Source organism: Peromyscus leucopus, chromosome 8b, assembly GCF_004664715.2.
Source record: "Peromyscus leucopus breed LL Stock chromosome 8b, UCI_PerLeu_2.1, whole genome shotgun sequence".
NCBI classification, from domain to species: Eukaryota; Metazoa; Chordata; class Mammalia; order Rodentia; family Cricetidae; genus Peromyscus; species Peromyscus leucopus.
The window spans coordinates 69,642,904-69,669,628 of record NC_051086.1 but is presented as its reverse complement, the minus strand read 5'-3'; the positions used below and the strand labels follow the sequence as shown (position 1 = coordinate 69,669,628).

Sequence of the window (26,725 nt, the reverse complement as noted above, 5' to 3'; positions counted from 1 at the left end):
AGCCCAGGCTGGCCTCGAACTCACAGAGATCCGCCTGGCTCTGCCTCCCGAATGCTGGGATTAAAGGCGTGCGCCACCACCGCCCGGCCTGTTATATTCTTATTACCCTTTTTATATATGGTAAGCCCATGTTGTTCTTATCTTCTTGATTATATAGTAATATATCTGTCTAAAATTTAAAATTGTACTCAAAAGATTTTCACAACTTAAATTTTAAGTAAAAGATGCATTAATTTGTTAGATTTTAGAACTTAGTTTCTGACTTTTTTTTTTGAGACAGGGTCTTACTCTGTAGACCAGACTAGCCTTGAACTCAGAGATCTGCCTACCTCTGTCTCCTGGTTCTGGGACAAAAGGTAGAGAAATCTGGCCTAGCTAATGCTGATGTTTTCATACTAGATTTTTTTTTCCTATATGAAGTAAATGATCAGTTCTTAGTATAGTTCTTTTAACATTTTAACCCCAGAGACCTTTGCTTTTCCAAGGGTAGTGGTGGCACAGGCCTTTAATCTCATCACTTGGGAGGCAGAGGTAGACGGATCTCTGTGAGTTCAAGGCCAGCCTGGAATACGAGCATGTTCTAGGACAGGCTCCAAAGCTGCACAGAGAAACTTTGTCTCAAAAAACCAATAAATAAATAAATAAATAAATAAATAAATAAATAAATAAATAAAAAAGAAAAGAGGTAATGTCCCTCTCTAGCTTGCAAATATAGTTGCTAAGACTTGAGGAGATTTTGACAGTTCAGATTCATGAAGCCAAAGCCTTCATCTTTGAGTTCTAGAACTATCTCATGTTTCAATTATAATTAATGGTCCAGTTGAGCAAACCATTAATTTGAGTTGGTATTTCAAAATAGAGGAGAAATATAACTTCTGGGAAAAATAACTTAAAGGCTGGAGAGATGGCTCAGTGGTTAATAATACTTGATGCTCTTGGAGAAGACCTGGGTTCAGTTTCCAGCATCCACACAGTGGCTCAGAACCATCTGTAATTCTAGTTGCAGGGGATCCGAGGACACCAGGCATACACATGCTTCATATGTACATATGTAGGCAAACTCCTCATACATACACAATAAGAATAAGTAAATCTTTAAAATAAGGGCAATGCTGTCAGATGGTTTTCTTCATTGCTGACTGACTCATGGGGGTGACACTGGTGTCTCCACAGCACCCCAGAGCAGGAGCAGCTGATGGTGGTGTGGCTCAGCTGGATGATCAAAGAAGAGGCGTACTTTGAGAGGTAAGGAAGCAGTGTGTGCTTACTCTGTTCAGAAAGCTCTTCTTATTTATTCCCCCCTTGGAAATTCATAGTTTCTCTTCTCTTTTAACAGTACATCCGGTGTCTCTGCTTCTTTTGGGGAGATGTTGTTATTAGTGGCTATGTATTTCCATAGCAACCAGCTTAGTGCGATCATTGACTTAGTCTGCTCCACTTTGGGGATGAAGGTAATTTTTAATAATCTTTTTTTCTGAAAGAAAGTGTGCCTAAACTAGACATTCTGTCATAGTATACAATAAATACATTGTGTTAATTTAAGTAGTTTTAGTTGTTTTCTAGTTTGAAATTTTATTAAAGAATTCCTAGAAAAATAGTAATTTTTAGAACATCTATTTAAATTTATGTATGTGTGTGTGTGTGTGTCTGTGTGGGCATATGTGCTCATGTATGCAATAGCCAATAGAAGCCAGAAGAGGGATGCGAACCTCTGGTGCTGGAGTTACAGGCTGTTGTGAGCCACTTGACATAGGTGTTAGGAACCAAATCTGTGTCCTTTGCTGCGTCGTCTCTCCAGCCCTCTTTGTTGGTGGTGGTGTTTGAGACAGGCTGCCCTGGAACTCATGCTGGTCTCAATCGGTTTTTACTTCCTGTGTAGATTTTCTAATTTATTATAAAGCTTAAATGAATGAACTCATTTATGAAAATATACATACAGGCAGTCACACATCTACATCTTCATATACTTCTCTGTCTATTTAAGATAAAACTGTGGCAAGCAGTTACTAAATAAAAGTGTGAGTCTGCCAAATACTGTTCGATTATTTTTTGTAGAGATTTTTTACAGTTTCATTGTTTACATTAATGCTCAAGAGCCCATAGTTTCCTAAAATCTTACCATGCCTAGACAGCCCCATTCTTTTTCACTTTTGCTTTTAAATTTATTTATATATTTGTTGAGATTAGGTCTCCTTATATAACCTGAGCTGTCCTGGAACTTGGTATGTAGACCAGGCTGACCTCAAATCTGTAGAGATCAGCCTGCCTCTGCCTCCTGAGTGCCAAGATTAAAGACGTGGAATCACCACGCCTGGTCTGCAAATTTGCTTGGTGAAGAATGGTCCCACTTGTTTTTTATTTTGTTGAATATTAGTAAAACTAGTTCTTCTGTTCTTTTTCTTTTCTTTCTTTCTTTCTTTCTTTCTTTCTTTCTTTCTTTTTTTTTTTTTTTTGAGACAAGGTCTTGCTTTGTAGCCCAGACTGGCTCAAACTTTCATGTGATTCCCCTGCCTTTTCCACAGGAGTGCTGGTTTATAGGTTGACTCATCACACTCAACTTACTAGACTTTCTTCTAGCTTATTTGTGGCTTTATGCTTTGCATTTAAATCTTTTTTTCTCAGTACTAGTAAACAAACACAGCTTCACTTATGCTAGATAAGCGCCCTTCCACTGAGGTATATATACTTCAGTTCTGCATTGATTTTATATTTTATTCCATTTGAAGTACTTGATGTGTAGTGTCATGTGTATAACAAAGTGTGTGTATATGAAATATATATGTTTCTTGTTTCCATTTATTGGATAAACCTCTTCTATCCACTAGTAGTTAGTGGTAGTAGCTATTAGGTAGTGCCAATAGTTAGTACTATTTATTAAGTAATTTTAAAGTATGTTTTGTCTTTATTTTTGACAAAAAAGTATCACTATATTGCCTAGGTTGCTCCTGGTCTCCTAGGTGCTAGTGATCCTCCTGCCTCATCCTCCCAGGTGTCTGAGACTACAGGCATGCACATAGGTGCATCTCTTTTCTAAGTACACTTTATATTGCTTCTGTTTTTGTGTCTCTTAATGTCAGGCTTTGGAAGCCACTTGTAAAAGGAAAGTTTAACTTTTGAACATTAATATTGTGCATCATACCCATTTTGGGTAATAAATTCATGAGAGTAAATGTATTTCATACAATTTTACATGCTGTTGGAATTCTTTTCACTATTTTAGATTGTGATTAAGCCAAGCTCCTTGAGCAGGATGAAGACCATCTTCACACAGGAAATCTTTACTGAGCAGGTACTTCCTTTTGTCCTTAGCTAACTAAACTACTTACAAGAAGAAAGTAGTCTTTTTTCATCATTTGCAATTTGTAACGATAATTTATTTCATCTTTAAACTGTCTACAAATAATTCTCTTAAAGTAAGTAATTCATTATAAAACAGTTTATGATGAGTTTCTATATTCCTGAAAACTTTGAATGGGTACTTAGAGTGTGTGTGGTTGTAGATATTGGTGATTTACTTGTGTGGGCTAACCATTTGGATTTCTCTGAGAAAACAGAGCTCTTGTTAGTCTTTAGGTTGTAAAGTGTTTGCAGTTAGATTAGAAGCTAGCTTCTGGTTCCTTATTCTTCTGTTTGCATTGATTTGACTTCAGTACCCTTGTCTGGGGGTAAATCCAAGAATAATTTTCTTTTCAGTAAAGTGCTTCTAAAAGTAAAAATTAGTTCTCAAATCCATTTGCCAAATCAGACACACACGCGCCTCCTGAGTGCTGAGATTTCAGGAGTGTGCCAGTAGGCCCAGCTCATAGAACTACTAGAAAAAAAAGTTACCTCTCACAGCAACCCTTCAAGACAAGTAAGATGGCAATCTTTTATTTTATACATGTACAAAGTAGATTTGAAAGGTAAAAGACTTCTCACTTGGCCCAGCTACCAAGTTTTATGTTTTAACATTATCACACGTGCATTTGTTTACTTGTTTGTTTTTGGTGGAGTTTTTGGTGGTGTTGGAAATTGAACCATTGGCCTTTGTATGTATGTATGTTAGCTACTGCTATACCACTGAGTTAGTTACACCGCAAGCCCTTTAAATGAGTTTGTGTAAGAAACAAATAGAAATTAGAGATCTATACTAGTTCCTAAGTATGTACTACTTTGGAACTGTCCTGGGGATTGAACTCAGGAATTTGCACATGCCAGACAGGCATCCTAACACTTAGATATATTCCTAGCCTTAGTGAGATAAAGTCTCAGTAAGTTGTTCAAGATGGCTTTGAACTTGTGAACCTCATGCTTCAGCCTTTCTTGTGGCTGAGATTACAGATGAGTGTTACTGCACCTAGTTTACTTTTTTGACACTTAAAAATCATGAAAATGTTCAGGTACAGGTCTGTAATCCTAGCACTCAGGACAAAGGAATAGGAGGATCAAGAGTTCATGGTCATCGTTCTTGGCAATATAGAGAATTCAGGGCCAGCATGATCTATATGAGTCCCTGTCTCCAAACAAAAACACAAAAATGACAACGTGTACCAGTTGATTCTCATTATTCATCCTCATGGACTACATTGAAGTGTGGACGGCCTACTTATTTTGGTAGTCTGTATACTATACCATTTTTCAAACTAATGTTATGTTTGTTATCTTATGTCTTACTTTCTTATTATCTTGATGCTGTTTTTTCCTTTTAGGTTGTTACAGCTCATGCAGTTCGAGTCCCTGTCACCAGCAACCTGAGTGCCAACATTACTGGGTTTCTGCCCATTCATTGTATTTATCAACTTCTCAGGAGTCGATCGTTTACCAAGCACAAAGTATCAATAAAAGTAGGACTTTACATTTAAATTTTCAACTGTAACTCAGTTCTTCCTCATTAGTTCTTGGTTTCTTTACTATGGTCCTTTCCTGTGGTTTGTATATCTAATGTTCGGTAGTAAGCTAAATTACTAGTTACTTATATAGTTAATTATTAATAACCCAATTTCAGTTTTTAAACAATATTATAAATTATTCACAAAATGTACAGCATTATTTTTCTACTTAAATTCTCAATAGCACTTAACTATTTCATTTAACAATTAGTAAGAAATTGCCATTTTTTTACATTTTTGTTTTGTTTGATACAGATTCTCATGAAGCCTGAGTTGGCCTTGAACTTGATTTGTAGCTGAGGCTGGCCTTGAATTCTCGGTCCTCCTGCTCTCCCCTCCTAAGTGCTGGGGTTATAGGTGTGCACTGACACATCTGGGCCGTTTTCTAGGTTTTACTTTTGTTCACCAGTTCTACTGTCGGTGTTCACAAGTTTGTCACAGACATAGCCAGTGCCTAACTTACAGATGTGTCAGTTTTTGTATTTGCTCATGTCAGAGTTAAAAGTTCTTCCAGAGAGAGGACTGAAACTCATGAAGTAAAGGAATATTTTTGAACCATCTATAAAAGTTTCTTTACTTAAAAAGAACAACCCACAGTGGACACATGGCACGTCCCCTCAGGTGACCTTGCTGTGGTGGCTTAGTGAAGTGATGACTTTTCAGCTAGATTGCATCTTTTGTTTTTTTTTGTGTTTTTATCAAGCAGAACAGCTATGGATTAAGAGTCCAGCTAAACACCCCACATTTCTACATGTCCTCTACTCATCAGTAGTTAGATGGTAGTCCCGTATTAGTACTTAATCCAAGCCCCTCCTTCCTTATTTTGAGACAAGGTTTCTCTGGGTAGCCCTGGCTGTCTGGGAACTTCCTCATAGAGCTGGCCTGGATTTAGAGATCTGCCTGCCTCTGCCTGAGAGTAAAGGTATGGTCCAGCCTAAGTCACTTTCTTAATCAGGATGTTTCTCAGAAGAAATAGCCCCCTGCCACATGTCCTCTTCTGCTGGGAAGTCTTCCATGACACATACAGATCTTAAATATAGACCGAGTAGGGACTGTTGAAAAACTCATTCCCCCCAAAGCCAGGCCTCTCACCATGTTAGGTGTAGCTTTCACTGGACAGTCTTTTTGATTAAACTATAAAGACTTTCAAGCCAGAGGTATTTATCAAAAGAGTATATTTTAGCTCCCCAAACTAATGGTGAATGCTCTGATTTGAAAAACAATGGAAAGCTATAGGTGCTTATACAGTTTTGCTTTTTTATTTTTTATTTTTTTGCCTTGATTCAATGCCTTTTTCTTCCAGGACTGGATTTACAGACAGCTGTGTGAAACCTCCACTCCGCTCCACCCTCAGCTACTTCCTCTGATTGATGTGTACATAAACTCTATACTTACTCCTGCATCGAAATCAAATCCTGAAGCCACAAATCAGCCAGTCACAGAACAGGAGATACTTAACATTTTCCAGGAAGTCATTGGGGTAAATAAAATAATGCTTCTTTTACATCTGTTACATTTCTGGCTTAGTCCATATTTTTCTGTCCTCGGAAGTCTTATATGTGATTCTGATTTCAAAATAAGATTAATGCATAGGTATGCATACTTGCACACACAATTGCAAATACATACATACTATATACATACAGTGAGATTAAATTTTATTAGCTCACTAATAAAAAATATATAGTAGTATTAATTCCAAGTAGTTTGTCAAAGAGCACTTATTTAAGAGTTCTTTTCTACATATTTTTAAAAAATTATTTTATTTATCTTTTGTGTGTGTATTCCTGAATGAATAGTTTTTGAGAAAGTGTCTCACTTTGTAGCCTGGGTGGTCTCAAACTCATAATCTTGCTGCCTAAATACTGGAATTACAGGCTTAGCCTATCATGCACAGCATGAGGAGTTGTTTTGAAGCCTCCTGTTGAAGTGGAATGGGTATCTTGAAGATTATGCATTGCTAAAGGACTGTGGGATATTTCAACATATCCAACATGGTGTTGTTTAGCTTCCTGGGAATCAAAGATACACCTGGATTCAATTATGGAAAAGTTTGGTGAAATCTTCTTATTTTGCTAAGAAAAGTTGCAGTTTATGCAGACACAGTTGAATATACAGTATCTATTTTATGAATTGCTTTCTTCATGGCAATTTAATATAGTACTTCGATTCCTGCAAGTCTTTCAGAAGCAGGAGGGAGTACTGTGAAGAGGTAGTAAATGAAGTCCTGTGACGTTTTCCCCTCCTCATAAAGACCAGGAAAGATATTTCCTTTCATCATCATGACCTTCCTTTCGTGAAGGCAGGCAGCCGTCTCAGTCTGCTGCAGTCTCCTTCCCAGTCCAACTGTGCCTGGTGCAGCAGCCTTAGATAGTTGTTTTCCGTACTGAAAAGGAAGGCAGCTCTTGTGGTTTACTGTTTTAACGGTTTCGTATCCCTCAGGGTGACAGTGTCCGCCTTAATCAGCGCTTCAGTATCACGGCGCAGCTTTTGGTGCTCTATTATATCCTTTCTTACGAGGAAGCGCTCCTGGCAAACACAAAGACTCTAGGTAAGTCGCCCAGAGCCCAGTGGGTCCAGTAGTTTGTTCACAGTGAGTCTGATCGTCCAGGGACAGCTAGTGAAGAGGTCGTAAGGAGCTGCTAGGAAGTTCTTTTAGGCTGGATTTCAGACCTTTGGTATCATATCGTGGGACTAAGATGGCTTCTTTAGTTTTTATTTTAATGAACCCAGTTTGAGAGAGAAGAAGGTCAACTTTGGGCCATGGCATAAGGGGTAGAATGGTTGTCAGTTGAAATAAGGAAACTGGAGAACCTAGGTTAGGTTTGCGGGGGCTCAGGAGCTCAGCTTTAGATATGCAGAGATCTCCGTTCTTAGAAGTGAGGACAGTGAGTGGGAGGCTGTGTACCTAGTAGATACCAGGACTGAATAGCTTTGCATATATGTGGTATTTAAAATTATGACATAAGATAGGTTCCCAGCAGTGGAGTGTAGAGGAAATCCAGGACGATATGGTGTCCTAGATGCCAAAAGGAGAAGGGTAGGAGTCGGTGATGACTGCTGTCTGAGTTCTGTCGGATGGTCTTGAATGAAGAAGATGAGGACTGGGCTTCAGCTGGTGCTGCACATAGCCTGGTGGAGGTCACTTTGACTGTAGAGTGGTAGGCGAAAATGTAATTGTAAGGCTGAGCATGGTGGCACACGCCTTTGATTCCAGCACCCGGGGGAGGGGGGGAGCAGAGGCAGGAGGATCTCTGTGAGTTCCAGGACAGCCAGGGCTACAACAGAGAAACCGTGTCTCGAAAAAAAAAAACAAAAGGAAAGAAAACCTAATTGTAATGAATTCAGAAGATTCAGAAGATAGCTAGAGGACCCAGTCCTATAGACTCTGAGTAGAGACTGCACTTTGGGGGATTGTTAAAGGGAAAGAGAGAAGCAATGTGATAATAGGGGTGGGAATAAGGTCAGGAAGGGATGATGAGAAAATGTGTGTGTGTGTGTGTGTGTGTGTGTGTGTGTGTGTGTGTGTGTGTGTGTGTGTGTGTAAGTACACCACACGTGTGGGTGCCCATTGATCTCTGGAATGAGAGTACAGGCAGTTGTGAGGAGTAACCTGATGTGAGTACTCTCAACCACTGGGGCTGTCTCTCTAGCCCTAACTTTCTGAGGTGACAAGGATGTGTGGTATTAGTTGTTGAGAGTAATGTCGTATGGGGAGGGGCTCTTGGAATCAGTCAATCTCTGGAGTACATCCTTGATGAGTGGGAAGAGGTGGGTAAGAAGATACTGTTCCTCACAAAGCTTGCCTTGCTTGGGGTTTTATCTGGTCTAGTTTTTGTCTTTTGGGCTGTGAAGAACTTTAGAATATGCCACAGTGTTGAGACAGTTTTTGTCTGGAGCCAAAAGATTATTTGCCTCATCTATCTTCCTACCTGTGATACTGTGTTGTAGTTTCAACACTTGCCAATTGTCCTTTGGTTTAACATTAGCAACCACCTGGTGGATACAGAAGTTCAGAGGTAGAATCTGAGGTAGAACACAGTACTGGATTGTTGTAGCTGATAAAATACACATGTGTGTATTCATAGTTTGTTTAAAATTACTTACGCACATGTGTATATTAATGTACTTAGATGTATATATGAATTCTAGTTAAATGTTCATTTAAGAATCTTTTAGAGAGCCGGGCGGTGGTGGCGCATGCCTTTAGTCCCAGCACTCAGGAGGCAGAGGCAGGCGGATCTCTGTGAGTTCGAGGCCAGCCTGGTCTACAAAGTGAGTTCCAGGAAAGGCGCAAAGCTACACAGAGAAACCCTGTCTCGAAAAACCAAAAAAAAAAAGAATCTTTTAGAGATAAAAATTGTACATATTTATAGGAAAGTACTGATTTAAGTATCCATCAAATTGAAGATGCATAGTAATGAATGATTTCCTGCATACTTACTTAAAATGTAAAAGGTATTTGGTCTAAACAGACAATTATTTCAAACGTTTATTTATTCACTGCATTGGTGTGTATTCATGTTTCCCACGGCACAAGGGTAGATAGAGACCAGAGGACAACTTGAGAGTTTTCTTTTTCCTCCATGTGGGTCCCAGGAATGGGTTTAGATACTCAGGGTTGATGGCAAATGCCCTTACCCACAGAGCCATTTTGCCAGCCCTCAGTCTTTACTCTAACACTGATATACCTCTTATTCTTTAAAAAAAAACAAAGAGGATTTACATTTTGCCATTTGAAAATGAACAATTAATTTTAATGGATATTTGGATGTCCTTTTGTACAGTATAGGTAACCTGAAATTTCCATATATTCATATGGTTTACTGCAAAATACTTAAATTCAAATTAGAATGCATGGTACACAGAAGAAGGGGATAGAGATGAGACAGTGATTGGCAGAGACCTTGACGATATGTGGTTATAGGACTCCACAAAAGGTGTGAGTGTGGAGCTGGAGGTACATGATTTGATGAACTGTATTTAAATAAGAGAACTGCTAACTGAAGGTAGGATATAGGCGAGAAGGAAGGTAAATTCACATTGTTTAACATCCTTTAACTAGTCACCAGGTATCATAAATAAAGTACTCAAAATTTTTTTGTTTTTTAGAGTCAGTGTCTTAGGTAGCCCAGACAGGCTGTTAGTTTGCTATTTAGCTGAAGATGGCCTTGAACTTCTGATTCTGCCTCCACCTCCCATGTGCTAGGATTACTAGATGTGTGCCTATATTGCCTAGTATTTTATTTATGTGTTGATTTATTTTTATTTTTTTAATGATTTATTGTTATTTTATGTGCATTTGTGTTTTCCTCCATGTATGTCTATGTGAGCGTGTTGAATCCTCTGGAACTGGAGTTACAGTTACAAGCTGCCACATGGATGCTGGGAATTGAACCCGGGTCCTTTGGAAGACCAGCTAGTGCTCTTGACTCCTGAGCCATCTCTCCAGCCTTTTTTTCTCCCCCACCTGGTATTTTGTAGTTTGCACTGGAATCATCAAGCTCTAAGTCTGTTCATGACTACGTTGGGCTTTCTAAATAGATGTGGGGAAGTCTGGCTGAGTTCTCCCAGTGTAGTGCATTTCTGCACCAAAACCTACCGTGATTCGTTTTCTTTCCATTTGTTTCAAGTCAGGGCATTTTCTAGATCTTGCCTTTCATCTACTAAGTGAATTAAAAGTAATTTCACATTGTCTTTATTCCCGTTTGTTTTGAAAGTTAAGATTTTTTTTCTGGTACTCTTATTTTACACTCTTTGTCTTTTACTGACAGCTTCCATGCAAAGGAAACCCAAATCATATTCTTCTTCTTTAATGGACCAGATTCCTATCAAGTTCCTTATTCGACAGGCTCAGGGGCTGCAGCAGGAGTTGGGAGGTATTTGTCTGATTCATTTTCTTTGCTAAAGTTTATTGTTAAGAAATGTTACTGCTTATGCTGTAAGTTGTAGTAAGTGCTCAGTGTTAAAAATGTAAAAAATTCAAGAATGAAAATGCTTTTTGCTTCTCTCACTAAATCCATTACCTTACTTGTACAAATCACCTCTCTCCTAGAGAATCCAGCTGTTTTCAGTGTGACATGCATTTTAAGTCATTTTCCTTATAGGGTGACCCAAATACAATTGCTGATATTTGAGCAATGGGAACAGATAGATACACACACACACACACACACACACACACACACACACACACACACACACACACACACACACACACACAAGCACATGCCCACACACATGATGTATGGATGCCTACTACTTTAATTCCCTTCATCTTATGATGAGGTTATTTGGACATAATCCTGTTGTAAGCTCCTCTTATGTCAAATCCAAAATGCATTTGTGGCCAGGTATGGTGGCTCAACCTTTCATGATAGCATTTGGGAAGCTGAGGTAGTCAGAACTCTGTGAGTTCGAGGCCATCCTGGTCTACAGAGTGAGTTCTAGGTTAGCCCAAGCTACATAGTAAGATCCTGTTTCAAAAACAATGAAATATTTGCTCCCTCCACTAGAGGGCGCTGAGGCTCAGCAGTAGAGCTCACCTCCGAGTAGCGCCTGTCTTCCCTGTGACTGTAAGCTCCCTGGGAGCTGCCACTGCTGCTGCTGGCTTTAGCAGGAGAGTTTGTCTCATTGCTAGCCTTGGAATGACTTCAGAGTAGTGCTTGCCACGTATGGAGCACTTCCACAACACTGTAAATCTGAGCATTCATCAGTCCCACTATTCAAAGCTGTAGGCTGTCTTTGACCTGGAGAACATCAGTTTCATGTGGTTGAATCTAATAGATATTCACATAATATATTAAAAATATGAATGATATTATACACTGCCTCCTTTTTTCCACATTTCTCTTTTCATTACTTGAAATTTGCACCGAGGGCCTTACATGAATTAAGCTAGCAATCTATCACTGAGCTAAGTCTCTAGCCCTCTGCCTCTTCTGAGGTCATTTTTCTTGGAGTCTTAGGTATGGTATGTATCATATCAGTTCGTGTACATCTACTTTATAGTTTGAAACTGCTCCATAATATTCCATGAAATATTAATATGGATGTAATAGTTCAGTCATAAATATCGTTAAATAGATGTGTAATAATTTTAGAAATTTGATGTTTTCTTAATAAACCACCTTTCATGTTTCAGGGTGGTTTTCCTCTGTCTTTGAAGTTATGAGTTTTCTTCTCTTTCTTTGTTGTGGTTGGTTTAGAAGAGGAACATGAGCCTTCATTGGACATGGTTAGCCAGATGGCTACATTTGTTATAGCTTTCCAGAGTCTGTTTCTTAAAAACTGGTACAGTCTTTGGCAGCACTGGCCAATTAACATGTTTTACTGAAAAGAGTACAATATGTAGATTGGTTTGCATTTGTCTCTGACTGTTGGGAGTAGTTTTAGCTGTACATATGTTTAGAAATTGAAAGTTCATTAGCACTTTGGGTTGTTACAGTGCCTTTTTGAATGTAGAAACATCACTTCTAAGCAGAATCCTGAGGGTCAGGCATGGTGGCACATGATAATCTTAGTACTTGAGAAGCTTTTTGTTTTTGTTTTTTCTCCTCTGAGCTCCTGCAACAAGCTATGTAACAGCTTTCAGGGGGAGAGTCAACAGTGGGATAAAGAAAGCTGGGGAAGATTTGTTACAAGATTTGGGGTCATTCTTGACTTACTGTCAGTTAGACTTCTTGGAGACTGTTATTTAAAATGCTACACAGATTTGCTTTTCTTCAATTAGAAAAAGAAATCTTTCTGCTACTAGTATTGAATTTAGGCCCTCACACATCTGAGGCAATCCTCTGTCATTTTTCTACACTTCAGTCTTTGTTCTGAGGTAATGTCTCACTAAGTTGCCAGGCTGGCCCTGAGCTCAGTTTGTAGCTGAGGCAAGACCTTGAATCTAGGGTCTTACTGCATCAACTTCTGAACAGCTAGGATTCCAGCCCCAGGCCTAGCTAGAACTTCCAGAAATGTGGTACGCACCTTCAGAAGTGCCCTGGGCTGCAGTTTCTACCTAGTTCTAGCATGGTGTCTTCACCGTGCATGTGCAGCAGGATTCTTAAGTGTCTGATGATAGAGGCCTCAAACAGTTCTATGTGAAACACTATTAGCGAGCGACATCTCTGTTCCTTATGGCTGCTGGCTGCTAAAAGTAGATTCCGTGAGAGAGACTGTGAGTCCAGGGAACTTACTGCTTTGTTTTTTTTGTTTTTTGTTTTTGTTTGTTTTTAAGGGCTGCATTCAGCTTTACTCCGTCTTCTAGCAACTAATTACCCCCATTTGTGTATTGTGGATGACTGGATCTGTGAAGAAGAAGTCACAGGCACCGATGCGCTGTTAAGACGAATGCTCCTGACTAGTAATGCCAAAAGTCACTCTCCGAAACAGCTGCAGGAAGGTGCGGTGACTGCTCATCTTACCTCTTATTACTACTAATGAGGTGCTCTGTAGCTGGGATTTGTTCTGGTCAACTAGCTCCCCAAATAAAGACATGGAGACCTGTTATTAATTATGAATGCTTGGCCTTAGCTTAGGCTTGTCCACTAGCTCTTTTAACTTAACTAATCTGTTCTATTCATCTACGTTTTGCCTCAGGGCTTTTCACCTTTCTTTCCTTCTGTATGTTCTAATTTCCTGCTTCTTCCATGTCTGTCTGGCTGGCCCCTGGCATCTCCCTGTCGTCTCCTCTTCTTTCTCCCTTGAGCCTGAATTCCTCCTCCTACTTACTCTCTCTGCCCGGAAGTCCTGTCTATACCTCTTCCTTTGCTATTGGCTGTTCAGCTTTTTATTACACCAATCAGGTGCCTTAGGAAATCAAGGTAAAACAGCAATACGTCTTTACATAGTTAAATAAATGCAACACATCTTTGCATGGTTAAACAAGTATTCTGCAACAGTGCTAGGCTAATTGAAATCCTATATTGTGAGCAATTGTGTTTGGGATAAGGATTTTGAACCAATTCTTTGCTGTGCTGGGTATCTAGTTGACATATTTATATCATTTCCATATTCTGTGTTAGATCACTAAAAAGACTTAGAAAAATCCCAAACTGGTTAAAAATAAATACAGTAGAACATGGCAGTGCACTTGCTTTTAATGGGTAATGTTCCAGATTAGTACCACTGAATACAAATAGTGTGAGCCACACATTAACATCGCATTAGCTGTATTAAAAAATTTCAGTTCATAGCCTTCTGAAAACAATTGCACAATCACTGTAAAGACTGTTATTGCACAATCTTTACTCCTCTTTGAGGTGACAGCATTGGCCTTGGCATCCCATCCAAATCCACTTTGAATTTTCATTATTGTTGTTCTTGAATTCTTTTTGCTATTATTTCTAAATCTTTCTCTTTTCCCCTTGGAGCTTCAGATTGAACTGGGCCTTTTGTGCATGCTGGACCGATGCTCCACTACTCAGCTTATTCCCCAGCTCTTGAGGTCATTGTCTTTTCATTTTCTGTACACAATTGAAGGAATTGTTAATTACCCAAAGCCGATTGTCCTTAACGTATAGATTTTGAACCCAACTACAAAGATGACGTGTGTGTTCTTGCCAACTTTGGATAGTTTTTCTATATTTCTTTGAGGTACTGTTGGTTTTCCAGGGTGAAGGACATGCATGACTATCTTTTGAAGTAGTTGGTTGATCATGGACATCTAGGTATAGATAGTTACTGTGTTCATGATGGCAACAAAAATAAATTTAAAAAATATTTTTATTCAATTTCATAGTTCCAAAGTACTACTTCATTATGTAATCAAAATGAAGAATATTAATGGGATTGCTCTTTTTTCATATATATTCAGTATTCCCATTTGGTATTTATTTTATGCTTGCTAGCCAGATGTAGTTAGTGACTACTCTAGTGAAGAGAGAATTCTAGATATTTCATAACAGCAGTGTGCTGGATGCTTATCTCCTATAATGGAACTCCTGGAGCAAAGTATCAAGGATCTTGAAACTTCCAATAAGAAGCCACAGAAGCAACCCTTAGGCCCACTTTCCTGCTTTGGTGCTGTGTTTAAGAACAGCCTGAATTACCCAAGAAAATGAGGTTAGCTTTTGTGTCACTAACAGGATTTTGTTTTACACATAATTCATTGTTTATTAAAGACAAAAAAGAATTTGGATGGCAAGTAGATAGTTGTTGCTAGTTGTTTTTACTCTTTTGGGGAGCCCACCACCCAGCTCCCAAATAAATCATACACAGAGGCTTATTCTTAATTATAAATGTCGGGCCTTAGCTTAGCTTGTTGCTAGCCAGCTTTCTTTAAATTATCCCCTCTACCTTTTGCCTCTGGGCTTTTCCGGTTCTCTTACTTCTGTAAATCTTACTCTTACTCGCTGGCTTGCTGTGTAGCCGGGTGGCTGACCCCTGGAGTCCTCCTCCTCCTCCTCCTTCTCTCACTTCTAGCTCCCCTTTTCCCAGATTTCTCCTTCTATTTATTCTCTCTGCCTGCCAGCCTCGCTTATCATTTCTCCTGCCTTGCTATTGGCTCTTCAGTTCTTTATTAGACCATCAGGTGTTTTACACAGTCACAGTAACACAGCTTCACAGAGTTAAATAAATGCAACATAAACAAAAGCAACACACCTTAAAATATAATTCTGTAACAGATGGATGTTCTGATTTATTTTTTCATGAGGAATTGAATTTTATTTTTATTTTTACATAATTCTTTGAGATTTCACATCATGTACCCCAATCATACTTACCTTCCAGTCCCTTTATATCTATCCCTCACCCCTGCAGCATGCCCCCCCCCCAAAAAAAAATTAACAAAACAATACAAAAAAAACTACCTCACTCTTTTGTCTTTCCAATACCTCTCATTCATCCTAGTGGTATTGGGAGCTCCTTCGTGCTTCAGGCAGTATACCCTTTTGTCCAGTGATCCCTACCCACAAAATATTTATTGTAATGGTCATTGATGGGTCTGGTTCAAGGCCTCTGGCATACCATCATCACTGGACCCTCACTGAAATTCCTCTTGGATATCTGCTGTTGCCCCAAGTCATGGAGATCCTGCAACTATTGTGCTGCAGGACCAGTCCCTTCACATGTTCCAGCAGGTCACAGATGGGGTAGATGTTAAGGTGAGCCAACCCAAGGCCCAGGATGTGGGTCTGGGTGGTAGCTGAGCTGGTCAGTCTGGGCCACTGGGATTGCCCTCTTCAGGCAAGAGGCAGAACCAGCTCCTCTAGGCCCACGCCATCGAGGCCAGCTTTCCCATGCCTGTGGTGAAGGGTAGGGCCACCTCTCCCATGGCGGGGCGGGGTCTGAACTTTATGAAATAATATCTGCACTTTTATGGATTTCAATTTAGTTTTTATTACATTTTAACTTACTTATTTGGTATATGTTTGTGTGGGGCCCTGCACATGCCACATTGCACATTTGGAAGTCAGAAGACAACCTGTGGGAGCTGGTTCTATCCTTCAGTGGCTACAGGGATGGAACTCAGGTTATCAAGTTTCACTTGCCCTAAGCCTCTGAGCCATCTCACCTGCCATCCAAGAAGTTGTCTAATGCCTGTATTAGCTTTAGTGAAAACTGTAGCTATGATCGAAAGTTTTATTTTAAACACCATTGCTTTCTTGGTTTGTTTGGCCCCCACTCTAAGAAAGCAGGATTTATTTCTGCTTGGTAAACATTACAGAATGTAGGTAATGATTGCAAAATTCTCTTTTTAGCATTTTCAGCTGTCCCAGTAAATCACACGCAAGTGATGCAGATTATGGAGCACTTGACTCTACTTTCTGCCAGTGAACTTATACCATATGCAGAAGTATTAACATCCAATATGAACCAGCTGCTGAATTCAGGGGTTCCACGGAGAATTCTTCAAACTGTCAATAAGTTATGGATGGTTCTTAATACTGTGATGCCAAGAAGGTAAGTTCTGTGAACTGCTATATGCACTAGAGAAATGTATAGCTTTGATAATATACAGGAAATTTAGTTAGAAGAATATTCACAAGACCACTCACATCATTGTTTTTGATGTAATAATAAAATTCCTTTCTGAAGATGACTATTTAAAGATATGTACATTAGCCAGGTGTGGAGACACTAATTTTTAATCTCACCATGCATTTGGGATGGAGAACAGGGAGATCTCTCTGAAGTTTGAGGACAGCCTTGTCTACATCATAAGACATTGTCTCAAAAAAAAAAAAAAAAAAAAAAAAAACCAAAAAAAGAAAAAAAAAAACCAAAACCAAAAGCCAGATTTATTACATTTTAAAGAATACCTTAAGAAATAAAAGCTATTAACAATTTTGTGGGCTTTTTTGTTTGTTTGTTTTTTGAGACAGGGTTTCTCTGTCCTGGCTATCCTGGAACTCACTTTGTAGACCAGGCTGGCCTCGAACTCATAGAGATCCACCTGCCTCTGCTTCCCGAGTGCTGGGATCAAAGGCGTGCACCACCAGTGCCTGGCTCAATATTAACAGTTTGAGAAAGTCCTTTAAAGTGGTTTCCTCTGTGTAGTTATTTGTGGCTAGCTGATTGAGATCATTGTATCTCACATCATTGCTGTGGTTCCAAATTCTGCTGCACCTTGAGGCATGGGGTTTGGCTTTAAAGTCCTTGATCCCCAGGCTGTAATCCATGCAGTTAGATCTGAGTGTCTGCAGCAGGAGCAAGGCATCAGTATATCTTAAAAACAGAGCCCCAGATGATGCACTGTGCAGCAGAGTTTGGAGACCAGGGGTGCACTTCCCTTGTGTTTATCTGTTGGTGGGTGCTGGCTCATAGATTGAATCAGTAACACTTGGCCAGTTGGGAGAATAATAACAGTGGTCTGACTTACCTGAGAGCTTGGTTTAGAAACTCTGGGAACTGGGAATAGTTGTTCTTTCTAAATTCAAATTTTATTAACATCAAATTAATAAATACCCATAATATAATGTGTATTTCACACTTTTCTGACTACACAGATGGAAACCATTTTCAGCTTAAAAAAGAGAATTCTAGCCAGGTGGTTATGGCACACACCTTTATTTCTAGCACTTGGGAGGCAGAGGCAGGCAGATCTCAGTGAGTTCAAGGCCAGCCTTGTCTACAGAGTGAGTTCCAGCATAGCCATTGCTACACAGAGAAAGCCTGTCTCGAAAAACAAAGACTCTAGCATTTACATCTTTTCATTTGAGCTCAGTAATAGGCTTATAGCAAGCTTGGCTTTTTGATTCTCCACCTTAGACATTGTTTGTGAAGTTTAGCAGTCTGACTTGCTTTTCCTTTCTGTGACTCTTGCTTTTCTTTTCTTCTCTTCTCTTCCCTCCCCTCCCCCTCCCTTCCCCTCCGCTTCTCTCCCCTTCTCCTTCCCCTCCCCTTCTCTCCCTTGCCCCTCCCCTCCCCTCCTCTCCTCTCCTGTCTTTGTTTTTTGAAACAGGGTTTCTCTGTGTAGCTCTGGCTGTCCTGGAACTCCCTTTGTAGACCAGGCTGGCATCAAACTCAGAAATCTGCTTGCCTCCGCCTCCCCTTTTCTGGAATCAAAGGCATGAGCCACCATGCCTGGCTCTTTATTTTCCAATACAGTTATATTATTTCTTTCAGTTAAAGCAATATTTATTTATTTTTTAAACATTTTATTTTTTATTTATTTTTTAAAAAGATTTATTTATTTATTTATTTATTTATTTATTTATTTATTTATTTATTTATTTATTTATTTATTATGTATACAGCATGTACCCCTGCAGGCCAGAAGAGGGCACCAGATCTCATTACATATGGTTGTGAGCCACCATGTGGTTGCTGGGAATTGAACTCAGGACCTCTGGAAGAGCAGTCAGTGCTCTTAACCTCTCAGCCATCTCTACAGCCCCTAAAGCAATATTTAGTGTTCATCTTATGATTATGAATTTATAGTTGAGCTGTGCAGTATACTGCAATATTCTTTGATTACCTTTTTCTTCTTCCTTCCTTCCTTTTCTTTCTTTTATTTTTTTCTTTTTCCTTTTTTTTTTTTTTTGTTGTTGTTGTTGCTGGGAATTACACTCAGGCTGTGAGCATGTTGGTCAAGTATGCTGCTCCTGAACTATACTTCCACAATGCTTTCTTTCTTTTTTTTTCCCCCAGAGCACCAAACCCAGGGCCTTGTGCTTGCTAGGCAAGCGCTCTACCACTGAGCTAAATCCCCAACCCCTCCACAATGCTTTCTTATACATGAATGCCATTCCCCATACTAGGCATTGCCATAATACTTGCCTTGTTTCCATTTGTTACACTATCAGTAACTGATAAATAGTTCATCCCATACTCTTTATTAAGATGAGGCTTACTTTATAGTAATTTCAACATATAATCAATCAGTAAAATGATTTTCATGGGGACATCTTGCTTTCCATCTGAATTTTCTCTGGAACATGCACAATTGTCCTAGAATTGCCGCTCTCTCTGCTTCACTGGCTTCCCTGTTTTCTTTCTTGGTTTCTGTCCACATAGAATACGTACTGCAGTACTTCCTGAGAAAGGCTGAATGGGAGGTATTTTTTGCACATTGGAGGTTTTATTCTTTTCATATGTGGTTTCCATTTTACCCAAGTGTAGTTCATACATTTGAGTGCACTATTCTTCTAACTTGGAGTTTCCACTGGCTCTTAGTAATGTGGTGTTTCACTAGCCCTTTGTATATGACCATGGTTTTCATTCATTACAAGCTTTCCCTCCCTTTGTGTTCTGGAATTTAATAATGATGTGTTTTGATGTGTATCTTTTTTCCCTTCATAGTATTGGGTACTTGGTTGGCTCTTTTATTCTGGTGAGCAGTGTCTTAATTTTTAGGACTTTTTTTTTCCTGAATAAATTGAATTACGTGTGTCTTTGTGTTGGTATGTGTATGTGAGTACAGGTGCCTGAAGAGGCCAGAGATATCGGATGCCTGGGAGCTGGAGTTACAGGTGATTGTGAGCCACCTGACTTGGGTTCTGGGAACTGAATTCCTCTTAACTTGTGAGCCACCTCTCCAGCTATAGTAATGCTGTATAAAGACTGGATGTGGTGGGACATGTCTGTCTATGACAGGAACACTCAGAAGGCAAGTGATGAAGACCATGAATGCCAGGATATCCTGGCAAACACAGGGAAACCTTATCACATTTTTTGTTTTTCAAGACAGGTTTTTCTCTGTGTAACTCTGGCTGTCCTAGAACTCAGTCTGTAGATCAGGCTGACCTTGAATTCAGAGACTCACCTGCCTCTGCTTACTGAGTGCTGGGAATAAAGGCTTCTGCCACCACTACCACCAGGCCTTTTCCCCCCCTAATATCTTGTCATATTTTCCATTGCTTTGGAGCTTTTTTTTTTCCTTTAGTGTATTTTAATCTTTTTCTAAATAAAACCTTGTGAATGTCTGATCCTTGGATACCCATTCATATTTAAGTGGCAAGTTTTGTGTCAGATAAAGTTGGTAGATTTCTGGGCTTCACTTCAGGTACCTTCTGTGTATATATTTTCCTCAGTAATTCTCTGGTGTTGTTAGCTCAGCCACCATGTCTGTAATCTGTCAGATTTCAAAGTGACATTTTACGGTGAGACTTTGTGATGCTAAATATGCAATAATGATAGATTTATGGGGCCAGTACAGTTTCAAGATTTTGATGTTTTTTTAAATTGTACTATTCCTCTTAGTATGCTAAGTATGTTAGAACTGAGTTTTTACTTCGGTTTCTTCCCAGATACTATGATTGTTCCACCTCAGCTGCAAAGACTTTTTCAACTACTGTGTTCATTGTTTAACTTGTATTTGCTTTAGAGACATAATAATATATCATAGGTGTCTAGTTTTTAATTTTTCAGGGTTTATTTATTCCCAAGACTGGGTATGTAGCTGGTTGGTAGCGTGCTTACCTAGCACACACGAAACCCTGGGTTCCACTCCCAGCAGTGCAGAAATGAGTCATGGTGGTCTATTCCTATGATCTTAGCACTTTGGAGGGGCTGCAGGAGAATCAGAAGTTTGGGTCATCTCAGCTGTCTAGTGACTGAGGGGCCAGCCTGAACTACCTGAGAGCCTTTCTCAGAAACAAACAACAAAAGAACTCCAAAGGTTTTTTTCCTACCTGCTTCCCCCTCCCTTTTTTTGTCTATCCTGAAAATGCTATTTTTTTTATACACAGGATTAAATGACTGTAGATGTGAGTTAAAGCACAGCTATTATGAACATGTGATTGTTTTCTCATCAGGTTGTGGGTGATGACCGTTAATGCACTCCAACCTTCCATAAAGTTTATCCGACAACAAAAATATACCCAGAATGATTTGATGATAGATCCTCTCATTGTCTTGAGGTGTGACCGGAGGGTTCACAGGTAAGTTATTTGAATTTCATTTTTCAATAGAGTTGTACTTTGGAGAACCAAAAGAAATTGAAGAAAATCATCTTAATATCCTATTGCTGTTACAAGTACATATATGTAATATAATTCATGTAGCTATCTGGTTTTCTAGCGGCATATATTCATAAATTACAGTCTCTTCAGTGTAATATTGAGTATGTGGGCAATAAGACCTAGCCCTAGAGAAAAGGCGTTATTGGCTTTGGTAGTCCTCAGCAGGGCTCTTGTGCCTCTTCGGATGAAGCTCAGTGAAGAACACCACTGTTTCCACTAGCCCATTAACAAGATTTTGCTTTATTATGTTTTATTTTGAAACAAGGTATCACTGTGTAGCTGAGGGTGACCTTGAACTCCTCTGGTTTAACTCCTGATTTTCCTGCCTCAGTCATCTTAGTGCTGGGATACAGCTTGAAAAATCATTGTAAAACACTGACACATTTGTCAGTCATTACATACTTACACACATGCGTCTGTGGCTGGGTGTTCCCTGCAGTCTTGCTGTTGTCAGTGGTGCTCTACATACTGCGGACTGTGTGTGTGTGTGTGTGTGTGTGTGTGTGTGTGTGTGTGTGTGTGTGTGTACTGTGTACTGCGTGTGTGTCTGTGTACTGTGTACCACATATGTGTGTACTGTATACAGTGTACTACGTGTGTGTCTGTGTACTGTGTACTGCGTGTGTCTGTGTACTGTGTACTGCGTATGTGTGTACTGTATACAGTGTACTGTGTGTGTGTACTGTATACTGCGTACTGTGTGTGTGTGTGTGTGTGTGTGTGTGTGTACTATAGTGTCTGCTTTTTTCAGTACTATTCTTAAATCACATTGCTAAAAATAGAATTTTCACAAAAGCAACATACCCCTATTCTTTTCTTTCTTTCCTTTTTTTTTTTTTTAAGACAGGGTTTCTCTGTATAGCGCAGCTCTCTTGGAACTCACTCTGTAGACCAGTCTGTCCTTGAACTCATAGGGATTTGCCTGCCTCTGCCTCCTGAGTGTTGGGATTAAAGGGGCACGCCACCCCCGCCAGGCAACATACTCATTTTTAAGAATTTGATTCATATTTTTTTCCTGCCATCCAGAAGGTTCAGCTAATTTGCATTCCATTACAGTGTTTTACATTGTATACCTTGTACATTTCTATTTTATATTTTATAGGAAAATGAGAAATGGATTCCTTTCTTATTTTATATTTTTGCTAGATTGAACATTTTAATGTGTTTGTTGGCTGTTGTTATTTCTTGTTTATCTTTCAGAAAAGCTCTTTTTTTTTTTTTTTCCCCGAGACAGGGTTTCTCTGTGTAGCTTTGCACCTTTCCTGGAACTCACTTTGGAGACCAGGCTGGCCTTGAACTCACAGATAGCCACCTGCCTCTGCCTCCCGAGTGCTGGGACTAAAGGTGTACACCACCACTGCCGGGCTGCTTTTCTTTTCTTTTTCTTTTTTTTTTTTTTTTAAATAATTCCCAGGTATGGTCACACATGCCTATTAAGAATCATGAATTTGGGCTGGAGAGATGGCTCAGTGGTTAAGAGCACTGTCTGTTCTTCCAGAGGTCCTGAGTTCAATTCCCAGCAACCACTTGGTGGCTCACAACCATCTGTAATGAGATCTGGTGCCCTCTTGTGGCCTGCAGTCATAAATGCTGTATACATAATAAATAAATCTTTATTTTAAAAAAAAAATCATGAATTTGAGGCCAGCCTGGGCTACATAGTGAGTTTCCGGCTTGCCTTGGGTATGACTCTTTTTTCACCCCCTAGTTCTTTGAAATGATTTAAAACTTAGCATACAAAGTAATGCATTTCATTATTAAGATTTTGCCTTCAAAACACACACACACACACACACACACACACACACACACACACACACACTCTAAAAAAGGGAAAATGATATCAGTTTTGAATATATATTACAGTTTAAATTATTTGGGTGTTGGAGATTGAATCTGGTGCCCTGAGCATGTGCCCTCCCTTTGAGCTGCATCCCTAGCCCTATTGTTTTGTTTTGCCTTTTTTTAGACTCTTCATATAATTTAATTTTACTTTTACCAAGTGATCATTCTCGTGGTTTTAAAAGACATACAGCGGGGGTTGGGGATTTAGCTCAGTGGTAGAGCGCTTGCCTAGTAAGGGCAAGGCCCTGGGTTCAGTCCTCAGCTCCGGAAGGAAAAAGGGGGGGGGTGGGCTGGAGAGATGGCTCAGAGGTTAAGAGCACTGACTGATTTTCCAGAGGTCCTGAATTCAATTCCCAGCAACCACATGGTGGCTCACAACCATCTGTAACGAGATCTGGTGCCCTTTTCTGGCCTGCAGTCATACATGCTGCAAACATAATAAATAAATAAATCTTTAAAAAAAAAAAAAAAGAAAAAAAATACATACAGCATCCATAAATGAAAATGAGGATTTGCCTAGTGGTGGTGGTAGGGAAGGAGGTGGACTTAGGTCTCAAAGAAGCTAGCCTAGTGTAAGTAACTTTGGGGGCTGAGTGACGGGGTCCTTGACTTTCCCAATGTCCATTCTTCTTTGTTCATTTCTGAAACTTTTCATATGTACTAATATGCAAATACTCTGTAGCATACAGAGAAGATTGACAAGAAGAAAGGTATACAGTGAAAGTCTCATTCTTCCAGCTGTCATTCTGACGCTGGCAAAGCCAGATTCCTCGTTGGCTTCCTTTGACCACTTCCAGTTCCATCTCCAGAGGAACTTGTTATGTTCATATGCCTCATTCTTCATTGTGCTCTATAAATTTATAGTTCTTGTTGTGCATGGTTCTTAAAGAGATGCAAGTGGCCGGGGCTGTAACTCAGTACCAGAGCACTTGCTCAGCGTGTTCAGCCACAGGCACCATGTACACACACACACACACACACACACACGTACACACACAGGATAAAAAATGAAAATGTGTATTGGAGGCCAAGACAGGAGGATCATGAGTCCAAAGTCAGTTAGTCAACAACCAGAGGAAAAGCATTCAGTGGTACTCCAGGGATGATCCCATTCCTCAAAACTCTGCATGTTCTCAGTGTTCCCATGCTGGTGTTCGTAGTCCTACCTTATCTCTCTTGACTAGTGGGTAGTGTCACACATGGATTAGCAGAATTACTTCCCAGAAGCTCTGATTCAAATGTCTAATTTGACATTTAAGATTTTAAAAAATATTTCAAGTCATTTTTGTCTTTTATTTTTGGAAAAACTGCAACAGTTTATTTATGCATTCATAGGTGGAGGGCCGTTCCTAGTGTTTCCACTGTGTGTGTTTGTGTTAGTGCTGGGTATTAAACCCAGGGCCTTGTGCATGCTTGGCAAGTGCTTTGCTGCGCTGCTGCGTTCCCAGTCCCTTTCATAGTCTTTATTTTCAGGTAGACTTTTGCCAAATTGCACAAGATGGTCTTGAATTTGTGATTTTCTTGCCTCAGGCCTGCTCCACCAGCCAGGCTGATGTGTACCCATTTTATAGATGAGAAAACTGAAGCTCAGTAAATAATTTGTCCAGATTAAATGGATGCTCATTCACTTTTAGAATACAGAAGTGTTGCCGGGCGGTGGTGGTGCACGCCTTTAGTCCCAGCATCTGGGAGGCAGAGCTAGGCAGATCTTTGTGAGTTCGAGGCCAGCCAGGTCTATAAAGCAAGTTCCAGGAAAGGTGCAAAGCTACACAGAGAAACCCTGTCTCAAAAAAACCAAAAAAAAAAAAAAAAAAAAAAAAAGAATACAGAAGTGTCTTGCTTAGGAGTAGAAAGAATAAATAATTTGTTTTAGTCAATTCACTATCTTAGTCAATAATAGAATATATCTTTGTGAAGGCTTGAATCTTGAATCTAAGAGATTTACTGCTTTATCATTTTCTACAAAAAGCTAGTCTCTTTCTCTACTACTTAATTGCATTTTATTTTGACTGATAAGATGAATAATGGTGTTTATGAATCTTGAAATACAGAAAATTAGATATACAATTTATTGTTTTATTTTATTTTTTTAAAATAATTTTATTTAACTTTATTTTATGTGCATTGGTGTGAAGGTGTCAGATCTCCTAGAACTGAAGTAACAGACAGTTGTGAGCTGCCATGTGGGTGCTGGGAATTGAACCTGGGTCCTCTGGAAGAACAGCCAGTGCTCTTAACCACTGAGCCATTTCTCCAGCCCTTATTTATTGTTTTAGAGGGTGTGTGGTCCTGCTCTGTGGTCCTGGCTGGCTTGTATTCACCATCCTCCTGGCTCAGCTTCCCCAGTGCTGTGATTATAGACAAGTACCAGCACACCCAGCTTAGACCTTTAAGAATGAATATTTCATTGGGGAAAGTTGTTAAGCTGGATTTTTCAAATGTTTTAAATTGAATTGGTTAAGTTCTAACTAAGTTTTAAATTGACAGTCTTCCTGATAAATTTTCTTCTTTGTTTAGGTGCCCCCCACTGATGGATATTACTCTACACATGCTGAATGGATATCTCCTTGCATCTAAAGCTTACCTTAGTGCCCATCTGAAGGAGACAGCAGAGCAAGATAGGCCTTCCCAGAACAATACAATAGGTTTGCTTGGACAGACTGATGCCCCAGAAGTTACCAGAGAAGAGCTGAAAAATGCATTATTGGCTGCTCAGGTAAAATTTGCTAAAGTTAAATTTTGTCAAATGGCATATTTGTTTTGTTTTGTTTTTTTTTGGGGGGGTGGGTTTTGAAACAGGGTTTCTCTCTATAACATCTCTGGCTGTCCTGGAACTCATTGAGATCCACCTGCCTTTGCCTCCCTGAGTGCTGGGAATAAAGGTGTGCCGCTGCCCGGCAATGTTTGTTTTTAACTAAATAAGTATTTATTAGAAATAAGTAGATCACACATTGTGCCCTATATATACATTATTGACATTGTGTGTTCCTTTTATTTTAGAATCTAAAACAATACCATCTTTGCTTCTGAGTATCAGGTGGACTTTCATTATGAAAACTTAATACATATTTTAATAAAATTTATGTTTAACAAATTTAAGCCTTTAGCCAGTCTTAAGTTCTATCTTCACTTGATCAATACATATTTATTGGACACCTGTGTGTCAAATACTATTCTAGGACCAGGAACATAGTAGTAAAGGAGATACAAACTTTGGTTACTTGTTTTTAAAGATAAGATGGTAAAAAAGGAAACCAGATGTTGGAGACAGACTATAAACAGAAAAGTAAGTTGAATGCATGGTATTATAAAATTTCAGGACCCTCACACAGGTCACTTTTCAAGTACTGCTCTGTGAAGTGACTTGGAGAATGGAGGAGACAGCCGGTAAGATTCTGAGGAAAGTGGAGAGCAGGAGGAAGGAAGGGGGTTAGGTTCGGGTCTGCTCTGGAGGCCATTGGTTCAGATTACCTGCCCCATAGAGGTTCATGAGCTCAAGTCTTTGCTTCTGCCTTGTGCTCTATGAGCCTTCAGAAGTGTGCCAGGTGCTTGTTTACATGCTTATTTTATTTTATGTGTATGGGTGCTTGCCTGCATTTATGTCTGTGTACCATG

At 39.5% G+C, this 26,725-nt stretch overlaps 1 protein-coding gene across 2 annotated transcripts in view; it reads left to right on the top strand.

The window, feature by feature from the left end:
* Ints2 (integrator complex subunit 2) overlaps positions 1-26,725 on the top strand; it is a 51,409-nt gene that overhangs the window by 20,732 nt on the left and 3,952 nt on the right. For both annotated transcript variants that reach the window (XM_037201612.1, XM_028878290.2), the window contains exons 10-20: positions 1,174-1,245; positions 1,337-1,451; positions 3,221-3,289; positions 4,689-4,823; positions 6,172-6,348; positions 7,311-7,419; positions 10,643-10,747; positions 13,096-13,260; positions 16,562-16,763; positions 21,059-21,184; positions 25,628-25,826. In XM_037201612.1, coding sequence (XP_037057507.1) covers positions 1,174-1,245; positions 1,337-1,451; positions 3,221-3,289; positions 4,689-4,823; positions 6,172-6,348; positions 7,311-7,419; positions 10,643-10,747; positions 13,096-13,260; positions 16,562-16,763; positions 21,059-21,184; positions 25,628-25,826 — 1,474 coding nt within the window. The remainder of the gene's footprint in view (positions 1-1,173; positions 1,246-1,336; positions 1,452-3,220; positions 3,290-4,688; positions 4,824-6,171; positions 6,349-7,310; positions 7,420-10,642; positions 10,748-13,095; positions 13,261-16,561; positions 16,764-21,058; positions 21,185-25,627; positions 25,827-26,725) is intronic.